General features: G+C 38.8%; 2 protein-coding genes across 4 annotated transcripts in view; both read left to right on the forward strand.

Moving 5' to 3' along the window:
• Positions 1-2122: 2122 nt before the first annotated feature.
• On the forward strand, positions 2123-10811 carry RFESD (Rieske Fe-S domain containing). Of its 3 annotated transcripts, none has more exons than XM_034440703.3 (4): positions 2123-2249; positions 9761-9941; positions 10250-10284; positions 10489-10811. In XM_034440703.3, exons 1-4 carry the CDS (start codon positions 2217-2219, stop codon positions 10717-10719), a joined length of 480 nt encoding a protein of 159 aa, XP_034296594.1. In that variant the 5' UTR covers positions 2123-2216; the 3' UTR covers positions 10720-10811. The 3 variants fall into 3 exon arrangements, with proteins under 3 accessions (XP_034296594.1, XP_034296595.1, XP_087742024.1); XM_034440704.3 differs by having other exon boundaries at positions 9761-9905; XM_087885898.1 differs by lacking the exon at positions 2123-2249 and adding an exon at positions 2353-3928.
• An 869-nt stretch (positions 10812-11680) lies between these two features.
• The window catches only part of RHOBTB3 (Rho related BTB domain containing 3), a 77901-nt gene continuing 74781 nt past the window's right edge, over positions 11681-14800 (forward strand). Inside the window, exon 1 of the mRNA XM_034440708.3 lies at positions 11681-14445. The gene's annotated coding sequence lies outside the window, so the exon portion shown is untranslated. The remainder of the gene's footprint in view (positions 14446-14800) is intronic.

Consider the following 14800-nt stretch of genomic DNA (forward strand, 5'->3'; position numbering starts at 1 on the left):
TATGTCAATAAAAACAAAATAAATGGAACGGAAATATGGTACTTAAGTATGTGTGGTAAAACCAGAAGAAATGGGGCCAACAACAAATGGGTGATTAATGAAAGTGACTGAATACAATAGTGAGTGACTGATTCAAAAGAAGTACTTAGAGCTGGTTTGACAATACAGAAATTACTGATGAACAAATTGCAAAACTAGTGTACAAAAAGTGGTTAGACTGAAAAAAGTTGCAATAAGATGGAATTGATGAGATCATCAATAAGTGTTAAGTTTAGAAAACAGAAACAATTCATGAAATGGTATAGGGAAATGAGTATGGTTTGTAAGGACAGAAATCTATGGAGGGAAACAATATACTAAATATGTAGATGTAAACTAGCTTGTGCTGCATTTATTTTTCTTCTTTTATCTTTCATTTTTAACTCTTAATTTTTTAGGCTTTTTTATTCTTTTTACACTTTGCATTCTAACTACATATCCAAAACAGAATAAAGAAATGAATATGTTGCAGGGTGGGATTCAAATTTTTTTACTACCAGTTCTATGGGCGTAGCATGGCTTGGTGGGCGTGGCTTGGTCGGCATGGCAAGGGAAGGATACTATAAAATCTCCATTCCCACCCCACTCCAGGGGAAGGATACTGTAAAATCTCCATTCCCTCCCCAATCGAGACCGCCTTCTGCCGCCAATAGCCTCCCACTGACCGGTTTGCTTGCACAGAGAGGGCCTCCTCAGGGTGCTGTCGGCCAGACAGTGCCGGCTGGCGACCCCCAGGGGGACAGCCTTCTCTGTGGCAGCACCTGCCCTCTGGAATGACCTGCCCCCTGAGATACGCACGATATCAGACCTCCGGACTTTTTGTTGGGCCCTGAAAACATACTTATTCCATCTAGCCGGGCTGGCTTGATCCCATCCTCTCTGTTTTTAATTGAATTCGGTTTTAATTGGGTTTTAAACTGGGCCAAAATTATTTGTTTTTTAAATTGTTTTTTAAATTTTATATGCTATGTTTTATCTTGGCTGTACACCGCCCTGAGTCCCGCAGGAGAAGGGCGGTATAGAAATAAAATAAAATAGAATAATAAATAAAATAAATCCAGGGGAAGGTTACTGCAAAATCCCCATTTCCTCCAGAACACCTGGGACTTGGGGGGCAGAGGATAGATGGGGGCGGGGCCAGTCAGAATTTTTACTACCAGTTCTGCAGAACTGGTGAACCTGCTGAAACCTACCTCTGGTATGTTGCTGAGTAAATCTGACATATTGATATACTACATTATAAAATCTGACATACTGATACTAAAGCTCTACATGCGTTGCTTAACTTGGGCTTGCTGACAAGAATGCTTAATTGAAAATGAACCTTCTCTGAATTGGAAAGGAAAGCTGCATTTGTATAATCAGCTCTGCTTCCTAAACAAACATACATTACTTTTTATACTTGTACTATATTGCTTATCGCATTATGCTGCTGTTTCTATTTTAAATTAAATAACATATAATTATAGAATTACAAATGTGACAAGTTTGTTTATATACTAATCTCAGCTATGATAAAATACATGGTCCCAAGTATGCCAACTTGATATTGATATTGAGAAAGAACATAAAATTCAGAATAGGAAGTAAAAGCCAAATGCGGCAATAAACTGTTTCACGTTCTTCAAAAATGCTAGAAGTTCTTCGAGAGGAGAGAGAATATTTTGTTTCAACCGAACACACGGCAACCTTTGGCCAATATAAAGATCGCAGTATTTTTTTCCGTGTTTAAAAAAAAAACTGCGTATCCTTCAACCTTTTCGGGATCGAATGAGGCTGACCTGCCCCCCCAAACTTCTCTTGTTCGAACTTTTACAAATGGGGCTTCAGGGTCTCTTCTTCGTACCAGGCTTTTCCTAACCATTTCTCCCACTTATTCCTCTCGATCTGGCCAACCCCAGACCTCTGTCTGGATTTTCCCAAAAACCCACCATTTTGCTTCTGCTTTTGCTTCTTTAATAAACCAGGCTAGGCAGGAAAAAAAAGTATTTAGGGGATTTGCAAAGAAGAAAGACTCGTGTAAATTTTCTACGAAGAAAAACAGGGCATAAAGAAACACTAATCAGCAGGCGAGGTTTTATCACGTGACGCTTATAGCGCCAGTAACATTCAGATGTGACGCACCAACCCAACTCAGGGACATCATCTTGCAGCGTAGGACTCGCAGCCAGATTTGAATGGCATCCCTTTCGACGGGCGAAATGGAACAGGTTGGTCTTCCTTTAAATAAAAGTCTTTTCTCTTTTTCTCTCTCTCTCTTTCTCTCTCCCCCTCCCCGTAAGAAGAACACGTGAAAGAGAAGAGCGAATAGGAGGAAAGGGCTGAACGCAGCGCCTGCAGGGAGTTGTGGTCTTCTGGAGCGCGAAGGCTGCTGGGCTGGGCGTTGTGCTTTTGCAACCGTGGATAAGGTCAGGCTGGATGCGGCAAGAACGTCCGCATCGATCGCCCCCTTGCGGGTGGCGAAGATCGTGTGATGGGAGTAAGCCGCGTGTGGCGAGGCAGACCGAGATAGGGGGATACAACAAAAATATCCTGCTGTGTTTGATCCCATCACAGGAGTTTTAAGTAATATCTCTGTGTGACATTTCACGGTCAGCCTTCCTTAGACTACTATTCTCCAAATCTTGGGTTACTTCTGTATTTTGAGTTGAAATCCAATTACATCTACGCTTCCTGGGCTGCAAAAATCATTCCGACCACTACGCCAAACTTAAGCCGAATAGAAAGCCTTGGTTCCCCTTCGTTTGAATTGTCCAGATATTTGCAGCCCGGATTTCATACTCCAGTGCTTGATAGAATCGTAATTTAACAGTCTGGAAATAAATAACTATGTATGTGCTACACAACTGTTTATATTTAGAGAACAGAGGAATTGAAGTGTTACTACATATTCGAAGAAATGTTTCTTCTAGCTCCACTTCTAGCTACATCTGCAATTCAACCCAGTTATAATTTAAACCTAAAATAATGAGCTTTGACAGCCAATTTCGTAACCAATTTGGTTAAGGCATCAGGCTAGAAACCAGGAGAATGTGAGTTCTTGTCCTGCCTTAGGTATAAAGGAAGTTGGGTAACCTTGGCCCAGTCACTTTCTCTCAGTCCTAGAAAGCAGGCAATGGCAAATCACTTCTAAAATTGCTTAGAAAACTGCAGGCTCTTGTCCAGGGAGTTGCCAACATTTGACTCAGGCACCTAATAATAACAATAGTGTGAGTAGCAGAAGTAAAGCATATTTAATATAGATGGGATTCCTGTAAAGAATTGCAGATTGGGAAGTTGAAAGCAATCCCCAAAGAAGGGAGTGGCAAGCTATTTCAAAACTGTCATCAAGAAAACTGCACAGATACATTACCTAGGTAACTAGGAGTCAAACTTGAAGGAGAGTTTATTTTGAATAAATAGTAGCATGTTTAAGCTCACTGCTTTATTTTGAATGGCATATTTATAAAGTGCCTTTTAAGGTACTTTTTAAGACAGTATGCCGTAAATAAATACAAAAGTAATTATAAAATTAAAAAGTAACAGCCATGTATAACAAGAGAATTATAATTTACTTATAAATCAAGATGAATATTTGGATCCAGGTTTGAGAGAGATCAACTGAAGCAATTCCACTAGGAGCGAATCAATGCTGAAAAGTATCTTGCCAATCTATCACTTTTACAAGCAGGCATATGAGTAGCAGAGAGCCGATTTGATTTAGTAGTTAAAGGTGCTGGATTAGAAGTTGGGAGACTGAGGTCTGCTTTAAACACTAAATCCACATGGGTTGGGTGACCTTAGGCCAGTCACTCTCTCTCAGCTCTAAGAAGAAGGCAATGGCAAACCATTTCAAAGATGTTGCCAAGAAAGTTGCATGGATTAGTCCAGACAATGCCAGGAGTCAAAAGTGAGTTAAAGATGCTTGTTTTCTCTCCCTCTCCCTCCCTCCCTCCCTCCCTCTCTCTCTCCCTCCCTCCCTCCCTCTCTCTGTCTCTCTGTCTCTGTCTCTCTCTGTCTCTCTCTCCCTTCTCCCTCTCCCACTCCCCCCCTCTCTCTCACACACACCTCTAACACTTATATAAGAATGAAAACTGCAGTGCCAAGTGAGCATTTTCCTACTATCTTTTACTGTAATTCATCCAACATGGAAATTAAGGCTATTTCTGCCTAAAAATGAACTCAAACACTGAATAATAAAAAAAAATCAAAAGATGAAGAATACTGCTTAGAGTTGATAAACTACTACACTCTCCAATATTTTGCCCAAATATAAAAAGGTAACTGGAGGGTAATTATGCCAGTCTCTATAATTTGAGAAAGCCCCCTGATGCTAACATCCATAATGCAAGCTTCAATAAGAGACTACATCAGAAATCTGCCTTATTGTGAAGAGTCTGTGACTGCTAGTCCTGTTCTAGGCATGAAAGTGACTGATTTTGGGCCAGTCACTCACTCTCAGCCCAACTCACCTCGCAGGGTTGTGGTTTTGGGAAAAATAGGAGGAGGAAGAGAGTATTATGTATGTTTTCTGCCTTGAGTTACCTATAAAGTAACAAAGGCAGGATAAAAATCTAATAAAAAAAATAAATTCTGGGGTTTCAACATTACATTGCAAGTACAAGTAGTCCTTAACTACAAACCGCATTTGAGCCCCAGTTTTTGGTTGCTAAGTGAGACAGTTGTTACACCTTATTTTACAACTGTTCTTGCCAGAGTTGTTAAGTGAATCACTGTAGTTGTTAAATTAGTAACACGTTTGTTAAGTGAATCTGGCTTCTCTATTGTCATGACCCCAGGACACTGCAAATGTCAATTATGAGTCAGTTGCCAGGCTTCTGAATTTTGATCACATGACCACAAGGATGCTCTAATGGTCGTAAGTGTGAAAAATGGTTATAACTCACTTTTTAAAGTGCCGTTCTAACTTTGAACAGGCACTAAATGAATTGTTGTAAATTGAGGATTACCTGTACTTCCATTATCTAAAGCAAGGAATACTATCAGGATAGATGTACAGGTAGTCCTGAACTTGATTTTGCTCATAAGTCGTTGTGTTCATAAATTGCTGCAGTCATAAGTCAAGACCAGACCTGGTTTTTTAAGCATTTTTATGGCAGTCATTAAGCAGATTATGAGGCGTACAGTGAATCTATTTTCCTAAATGAAAAAAAATCTGAAAATCGGCAAAAAAACATTGCAGATCACAATCACGTAACTGTGAGATGCTGCAACTGGTTGTAAATGCGAGCCAGTTGCCAAGTGCCCAAAATGTAGTCATGTGACCACAGTGGGGGTGGTGCGATGTTTTACAACAGCCAAACATGGTTTAAGGGCCCTAAAGTACCCTTTCTGAGGCATCATGATTTAAACAGTCATTAAATGATCAGTCATAAGTCAAGGACCAGGGGTGAAATGCTCCCGGTTTGGACTGGATCGCCTGATCTGGTAGTGATGGAGGCGGGTGGTTCAGAGAACCAGTAGCAAAAATCCCTGCCCCTCCCCCCATGCCCAGCTGAGCCACACAATCATCAGAGGCTTTTTTTTTTAAAGCATTTTTTCTATAACCTCTTCGGCTGAAAAAATGCTTTTAAAAGTAAAAAAAAAAAAGCCTCTGATGATTGTGCGGCTCAGTTGGGATCATCAGAGGCTTTTAAAAGCATTTTTTCTACAACCTTTTCGGCCGAAGAGGTTATAGAAAAAATATTTTTAAAAGGAAAAAAAGCCTCTGCCGATCAGGCAAGTCAGTTGGGATCATCAGAGGCTTTTTAAAAAAAAAGAAAGCCTCTGCCGATCAGGCAAGTCAGCTGGGATCATCAGAGGCTTTTAAAAAAAAAAAGAAAGCCTCTGCCGATCAGGCAAGTCAGCTGGGATTGCCAGAGGCTTTAAAAAAAAAAGAAAAAAGAAAGCCTCTGCCGATCAGGCAAGTCAGCTGGGATCGTCAGAGGCTTTTAAAAGCATTTTTTTTACAACCTCTTCAGCCGAAGAGGTTGTAGAAAAAATGGTTTTAAAAGTAAAAAAAAAAAAGTTGGCCACGCCCACTTGGTCATATTACCCCCCCCCCCACACCAAGACACGCTCACAGAACCGGTAGTAACAAATTTTACTTTTCACCACTGTCAAGGACTACCTATCTATCAAGAAGATATGTATAAGGATTTTATTTATTTATTTATTTATTTATTTATTTATTTATTTATTTATTTATTTATTTTCTATTTTAAAGCAGGATAGATTTTTTTAAAACTATTAAGTAGCAGATTCATTAAAAACGCAGATATAAACATACGAAGGTGTAAGTGAGCAATGTGTCAAGGTTCTGAGTAATGAACCCAAACCATTCGGCACTCTTGAGACTTTCAGCTTTCTCAAAGGTCTGTTTTATTGAGTACGTCATTTCTAAATATTTCCCATGATTTCAGTATAATTAAAGAAAAAATAATTCCTTCCCTCATGGTCACAGGTCACATTGTCCAATTAGGTGTTCTGGCATCTCCTTGGCAACTCCCCTCAGTCTTTGGCCAGCATCTGTTGAGATGACCTTGGTTCCCACAAGGTGGTCGGTTGTTGTCGTCTGGGCTGACATTCCAGACTTCCCCCCCCTCCCACACAGTGTGGTAATCTGAGAAACGGAAAGATGGCTGCCTCAGGCCTGAACCGTTTCGAAGTTGACACAATGCCCATTGCCTATTTGATGGAGAGAGTTAATAACGTTCCATACCCACAACCATCATCAAAGGGAGAGTTCATAACTCTCCATAACCATAGCAGCGTGGTGAGAGCTAGTTTGGAACAACACTGGATCATAAAAGAGCCCAAAGGCCCTAGCAGAGAAGCTGCCAGCTATTAAAGATTCCTTTTTTCTCCCCCACTTCCTCCCCTTAGATTTCACATCTTTGTATTCTGAGCCTGCTGCAGCTGTTAATGCTGTGCCAGTAGCTTTACTTTCAGCCAGTTCCTTCATAGTACATCACATACCATTTTGCTTGTTTCTCTTTTTAAGAGGCTGTTTGGCAGTAGGAAGGCTGACTCACAGGAAGAATGAGGATTGGTAAATGCAAGCTAAATATCAAAGAGGATTTTTTTCTAGACATTGGCAGAGTCTGATTGCTGCTCCCTGTAGTTGCAATCCTCTCAGTTATCTATAATGTGATTTATTGGTCTGTTTACCAACTAATATGGATAATCAGGTTCCAGTCCACTGTGTGTGACTAATTGGTGTGTGGCATTGTATTTTATTTGCTGAAGCTCACATTAAGAAAATACTATTGCAATTGTTCTCTTATTGTGTAAAAACCCAGTTCGCTTCACTTGGATTAAGTTTTAGAAACATTGGTTTATTGACTAGTGTTAATTCTACCGCTTGTGGGGGGCGAAAGCCCTAATAAGCAGGTATATACAAAAAAGTATGCAGGCTATTGCTATAATGCATTTGTAAGCCGCCCTGGGTCTACGGAGAAGGGCGGCATATAAATTGGACTACTAAATAAATAATAAATAAATAAATAAATGTAGCATGAGGCTGTATATTCTGCAATATTGGGACTGTCGGTGAGTCAACAGCAGGTCAAAGGAGGAGCCACTACAGTACAGAGATGACAGTTGCCCTTTAAAAATTATGATTTAAATTGAGTCGATTTAAATCAAGCCTTTTTACTAGTGATTTAAATCGACTTGATTTAAATCAAATCCACCCTGGTCTGTTCTTTCTAATAGAAATCTTCATTTTCCTAGCTAACTCCTGCTTCTGTTCAGTTTCTTCTTTGCCAGATAAGGCACTGCTTCCCCCTTCTTCTGTTTGCTAATAAAATGTAAGCCCTTTCATGTGTTTGTCCATAGGTATTTCTACTGCATCCAATTTATAACTGTAATTTTAGTTTGGGGAAAAAAAATAGCAGTCCTTTTCAACTTTTGAAGTTTTTTCCTGCAGGATGTGTTTTCTGAAGAACAGGGTTTACACACATGCATAACAAAGCAATAATGCAGTTTGGCTTTGTTAAATTGACTCAAGTAACATCATTTGCAAACCATCACCTCTTGTATTACACAACCCTATTAGTAATGATTTAATGTAGATTGACTGAAATAGAGGAGTATTTAAGAGGACTCTCAAGCACCTACAAATTTATCTTTTTCGGTTTGGAATACAGCTTTTAGGATTATCTGCAGGAAAGCAGGACAAGTTATGGCAAACTCCACTCCATAGTAACGTTGGTGCACAGGGCCCCTTCCTCTACTTACTTGGGTTGTGACATTATTATACAATGGAGCTTGAGCAGAGATGTCATTACACATATTCAGATGCCACAAAAGAAATTCTTTTCTTGCTGGCAAAAAAAATAAATGGTCAGATAGTCCAGCAGGTTTATTTTTTGCCGGTAACTGTCAGTTACCATCTAAGAACAGACTTGATCTGGCTAATTGAGTTTCTGTACTAAAAGACAAAGAGAACTAGATACCCACTATGTCTATTTCCCTCTCTTGAACGTGTAATTTAGACAAGTGAGGCTTTATCTTGATATATTTCTTAATAAACCTATTTTTGCTTCAAATGCCACAAATGTTGATTAGCATTTATTGATGGATGGGCTAAGCCCCATTCCTGAATTACAGAAAAAAAGTGTTTTCAACAATTTATTTTTAATGGGGCCTGTTGTAATTCTTTCAGTATCCTCTTAACAATGCTGTGATTAGGCACATATCTTCTAACAAGACTTAAAGCATATGGTAAATAATACATTGTTAGAGCATTGAATTACTCTCAGATGGAGAACTTTATGCGGTAGCCTATCAATACTCTGTTCTTTCTGAGTTGATGCCCATTATATTTGGTCTGGTTCCACAGCCATCTGGCTACATTGAGCCTGTCTTTCTCTAGCATTCTTCCTTGCAAGCACTTTGGTTTCTTTCTGCCTTTTGATATGCACCCTAACAGCACTGTTTCATAGAAACTGGGTTATATGTGCTGGTGAGTGTAGGTTAAAGTTTCTGGCAGAAGATCTTTGGTTAGTGGGGACTGATTCCAGGTGGATTCTGTGCTAACTTTGCCCATTTGGCGCAAAGGAGACATTCAGAATATTCACTTCCTTCAAGAACTCTTCTTTAGATGACTGCATGTTGGCACTGAACTGGTTCAATAAGTTAATTACATTCAGGGACTCACCAGATGGATCAGGATGAGATACCTTAAAACAATTTTAAAACCACCACTACTCTTGGATGAATAATGCTTATTTTATTTTCTTTCGGTTCTATTTCATGATAGATTTATGGACATATAAATCTTATCTGCAGAATTTGTGGCCATCTCTGCTTTTCAGCTAAAGACAGCTGACCAGTGTGGCTGACTGCCAAAGACTTGATTCCTTTGTTTTCTGCAGGTTTCACATGAGGAGGAAACTTGGGTCACCCTTGTGATTCCATCTAAAAGGACTGGTGGATCACATGTTTACAGGTCTGCTTTAAAGTGAATTTACTGATGATGGCATCCAACTCAATTTACTTTGCAAGGGAACATCTCAAAAGATAGGAAAGTTCTCCAGTTCTTCCCTGTAGCCCAAAACGGTTTCTCAAAATCTGCTACAATATGTCGGGAGACCTTCCAAAAAGATTTTCAGCAAGAACTGGAAAACCTTATGAGGAAGAAGAGAGCAGATTTCTTATGGTGCACTGTTGGATTTTCTCCTCAGGTCAATTGTTTTTATTTTCATGTTAATTTTTAATGTAATTCTTTTTCTTGCAGGATATTAATGAAAGCAGTATGGTCAAACCATCTAAAAGGAAGGAAGTGTCTAGTCCAATTTATGTTGGTAGAGAAGATGATATTAAAAAGCGCCAGAGAAAAACAGCCATTGTCCACGACAGACAAGTTGTTATTTTCTACCATGGTGAACACTTTTATGCTCTGGATTGCCGCTGTTACCGTAAGAACTTAAAAATGATGTGTATTGAGGCTTGTAGAGGCTATACTGTAATATAGCTATTAAAGTAACTACATTCAGTGAGAACAAAGCAAGTCCCTTGTTGGGTTAATGCACATATTCTTTAGTCCTGTATCTTTCTTGGATAGCAAGATGCGGTTGGGAAGCTCATATGCAGGGAATGCATGCTGTATCCCACACCTCTGTATGTTCCCCAGCCATTTGTACTCAGAGCTATAATAGTTCTGAAACTAGAAGTAGGGTACAACCACCATAACTAATAGCTCTAATATATTTTTATCTTTTAATAGATGCAGGAGGTCCCTTAGATCTTGGTGAAATAGAGGTAGGTAAACACAGTACCCACTTAATATGATAGCTAATGCAGTAACCAATACTTTCATATAAATGAAAGCATCAAAGGGTGGGGACATTGCAAATACAATTAACTAAATGATCAGAGACAATTTGTAGGTAGACAATATATGTGTCTATTTCTAATGTTTATAAGGTAATGAAAAACATTTTTGTTTTTACCTTGTGTCTCTAGGACATCAATGGACAACCATGCATTATTTGTCCTTTTCATAAGTATAAAATAACTCTGAATACAGGTGAAGGATTGTATCAAGCAATAAATCCCAAAGAACCATCTGCAGTACCCAAGTGGAAATCAAAAGGAGTAAAACAAAGGACTCACAGAGTCACCGTGGACAATGGAAATGTTTATGTGACTCTTTCAGATTTATTGGAGTATAAAGAGTCTGACTACTATGCTTAAAAATACAAAGCTTAATGCATTGTAAGCCGCCCTGAGTCTCCGGAGAAGGGCGGCATATAAATCAAATTAAAAAAAAAAAAAAGCAGAAAAAAGTGCAGAAAAATGACATTTTTAAATAACATTTTGCTTCATAGGAACTTGAATGAAAAAAAACTGTTGAATATAGGTAGGCCTCTTACAACTACAATTGAGCTCAACATTTCTGTTGCTAAGTGAGACATTTGTTAAGTGAGTTTTGCCCCATTTTACAACCTTTCTTGTCACAGTTGTTAAGTGAATCACTGCAGTTGTGAGGTTAGTAAAACAACTGTTAAGTGAATCTGGCTTCTCCATTGACTTTGCTTGTTAGAAGGTTGCAAAAAGTGAACCAGCTGCCAAACATCCGAATGTAAAAAACGTGACCATGGGGATGTTGAAATGCTCATCAGTGTGAAAAACGGTCATAAATCACTTTTTTCAGTGCTGTAACTTCGAATAGTCACTAAATGATCTGTGGCAAGTCAAGGACTACCTGTATACATTCTGGTCTTGTTATCGAAAAGGCATTCTGTTTCCTTGTGACACATTCAGTTCACACCCCCACTGGCAGTTAAAAGGAAGAAACAGGTGCGATCACACACATTGCTCCTAGAAGCACGAAGCTGAAGACACCAGCCTGAAGATGACGAATGAGACTTCGTCGAAACGTTGCCAAGAAACCTCCAATTTTACGCGGCAGAAAACCCGAATAACCAAAGACCTACATACAAATACCCGCGAAAACCTCAGAAAACATATATATATATATATATATATATATATATATATATATATATATATATATATATATATATATATATATATATATATATATATATATATGTATATATATATGTTTGTTAGATGCTATATCCTATATTTGCTCTGGAAAGTCCTGGGGGGGGGAGGGTTGGGGGAGGAGTGGGGAGGAGGGAAGGGAAAATATGTGTAAGGAATCTGGAGAGGCTTTTTGAGTTTACGTAACTGTTTTTTTTTTCTAAAGGGGTTGTTAATTTGCAAATGTGATTGTACAATCCACATATGGAAATATGGCAAATGGTTTATGTTTTTCTTGTAAAAATGTTTTTTTTGTCTTGTAAAACTCTTTAATAAAAAAAAAAAATTCTGAGTTTTGTTTTCCATTTGGAGAGAACTCACAATATTATATCCCCAAAACGGCTTTATATTCAAGGTTGCCTCCCAGCTTTTCTACAATGGCCAGGTCTGTACTTTTAGAAAGCTTTGCATCCTTGAAACCATTCAACTTAAGTTTATTAGAGGTACTCTTCCAGTCCCATAATGTATTACAAATGCTGCTTTTTGTTTAGATATAGGCTTGGTCTTTGTGGATGCTAGAGCCTGGTACTATCATTTTAAACAATTGCTAATGCTAGCATGTTTCCCAGTGAATTTGATGCCTGCCATTGATTCTTCAACCTGGTTTAAAAGGTTTAAAACTATTCTCTAACTCTCTTGTGGAAGTATCTTTGAAAACAAGCATTTCTAAGTAATGTATCTGAGATACTGATCTTCAAATTATTCTCTATGTGTTTCCCAGTTTTGCAAGACGTGGGGTCTTTTCAAAGGGACATGAGCTACCCTCGTACCTCTTCCATCACAGTCCTGAAATTTTGTTGACCCTTCATTCTGGCCAGGCTGGATACATTGCCTTCTGCTTTTATTTGGGGTTACAGAAATACTCCTAACACAAGGATGACAATACTAGCTCACCTGAAGCTTAAAAATTACAATGTTTATTTCCCCCAAAACAGACTTTCCTTGCAATGGAATTCTTGTGTAAACATTGTATGAAAAATGTATTTAAAAGCATTATCAGTGTAAATAAATGGAGATGCTATTTTTCCATGCTATGTATTAGGGATCATTAAATAAATAATTTTTGTTGTGAGACTCTCATCCTTTATCTTGTACTCATGGTACATATTGACTCTTGCTGTAATGGCTTGTAATACACCAATTATTTTGCAGTATAATTCCTCTTAGTGTAAGGCAGGCAGGCCACAAAAATCTGCTTAAAGGTAAAGGTAAAGGTTCCCCTCACACATATGTGCTAGCCATTCCTGACTCTAGGGGATGGTGCTCATCTCCGTTTCAAAGCCAAAGAGCCAGCGCTGTCCAAAGACGTCTCCGTGGTCATGTAGCCAGCATGACTAAATGCCAAAGGTGCACGGAACACTGTTACCTTCCCACCAAAGGTGATCCCTATTTTTCTACTTGCATTTTGTACGTGCTTTTGAACTGCTAGGTTGGCAGAAGCAGGGACAAGTAACTGGAGTTCACCCCGTTATGCAGCACTAGGGATTCGAACCGCTGAACTGCCAACCTTTCGATCAACAAGCTCAGTGTCTTAGCCACTGAGCCACCATGTCCCCAAGTCTGGTTAATGCAAGTCAAACAGATTATTTGCATTATCCAGGAACTCTTTACAGGCCCATCTAAGAAAATGAGCTTCGAGGGATTAGGACACGTACACACAGGGCCGGATTTTCCTATAGGCTAACTAGGCTTCAGCCTAGGGCCTCAAGATCAAGAGGGGCCTACATTCAAATTGTTAGCAAAATTAAAATTACACTTTCACTATAGGTGAAAGGGCCTCATAAGTGGAATAACCTAGGGCCTCTTTTCATCTAAATTCGGCCCTGCGTACACACAGTAGATCTGTAGGCTTTAGCAATCCTTTCTATCACTAGTATGGTAAACCAAGCAGATCAGTAGCTGAATTCCTGTGCAAACACATTTCCCTGCTACTTGAAGCAGACAATTTTGGAGGCTTTTCTTGTTTAGAATCTCAGCTGTCTGGGAGGAAGTTATGAGAAGAAATCTTCCAGTATCCTGGAGAGAATATATTCTAATCCAAACTTGTCCCTGTATTTGTTCAAGCTGACTCTCTTGAATCCTACTTCTTTTCTCCAAGATACCTGTGCATGTATTTTGTTGCTGTGTGTTTTTAACTGTAAGTACCATTTTAAACAGACATTTTAGTGCTAATTTATATTTTGATGGGTTATAATTTGCTACTATGCCTCAGGTCTTTTAATGACTACCAAAATTAACTAGTTATTTCAGTTATTTACGTACAGCAAAGTAAACATGCTTTGAGCTTCAGTGCTAGATTTGAATACACTATTAAGATGTAACAAACTTTACAGTACGAACTTTCCACTAAACAGTTCACTAGGAACACATTGGAACCTTTTTGTAAGGATTTTCTGGTTGGTGTATGTACCATGCCCTATTTGCTCTCTAACCAACCAGTCGTTTACATGTATTAAAACCCTGACCAGGCTGGGTAGAGGAATTGACTGTGGCGCCAGCACTAAACATCTGGTGGATTCGGGAACAGACCCTGTGGGAAATGGAGTTCATGGGCCTGGTTAAAGGAGCTGTCACATGGTATCTGTAACGCTTAATCAGGACTGGGATTTTTGCAAACAAGACTTCTCTTTCTCCTCTTGCTGCAAACAGAGCCCTTTTCTTCTAATGGTCGGAATTTGTCCATTAGAAAGGTTGTGAGTAACAAAGACCTCTTTACACAGTAGCTTTGGCACAACTTGGCACACACTGTTGTGTAGGAGGGGCTTTTTCAGAGCAACATGCCTTCCACACAGTATGTTGTTAGTTGTCTGGCAAATAAGATTTCTGAAGGGAGAGAATCAAAACCGAACCAAATGCCTGCTCTTTGGAATGGTAAGTTATGGAATTCTTTTTTAAAAAAAGTATAGTTGTTTTTAAAATGAGCCTGTGAGAAAAATGTATATGCATAGTAGAAGAGTTAAGAGGCAAAAAACCCCTGAAATTACGAGCTTTCTGGACAAGAGTCAACTAAAAGAAACATCAGCATTTCCCAAATGGTTTTCTAATGATCAACTTGTTATAAATACTCCACTTTTTAACTTTAACTTGGTTTTTGTTTTCTGACTAATCCATGGATGTTATAAAAACATTTTAAAGTCAATTTTTCTTGCCCAAGTAATGTGATTATTTTTTCAATTTTTAATGTACCTTTTTATTTAATATTTTCTCTGTTTTGAGATAAAACTTT

Source organism: Pantherophis guttatus, chromosome 2 (genome assembly GCF_059756535.1).
Source record: "Pantherophis guttatus breed Tessera chromosome 2, ASM5975653v1, whole genome shotgun sequence".
NCBI lineage: Eukaryota > Metazoa > Chordata > Lepidosauria > Squamata > Colubridae > Pantherophis > Pantherophis guttatus.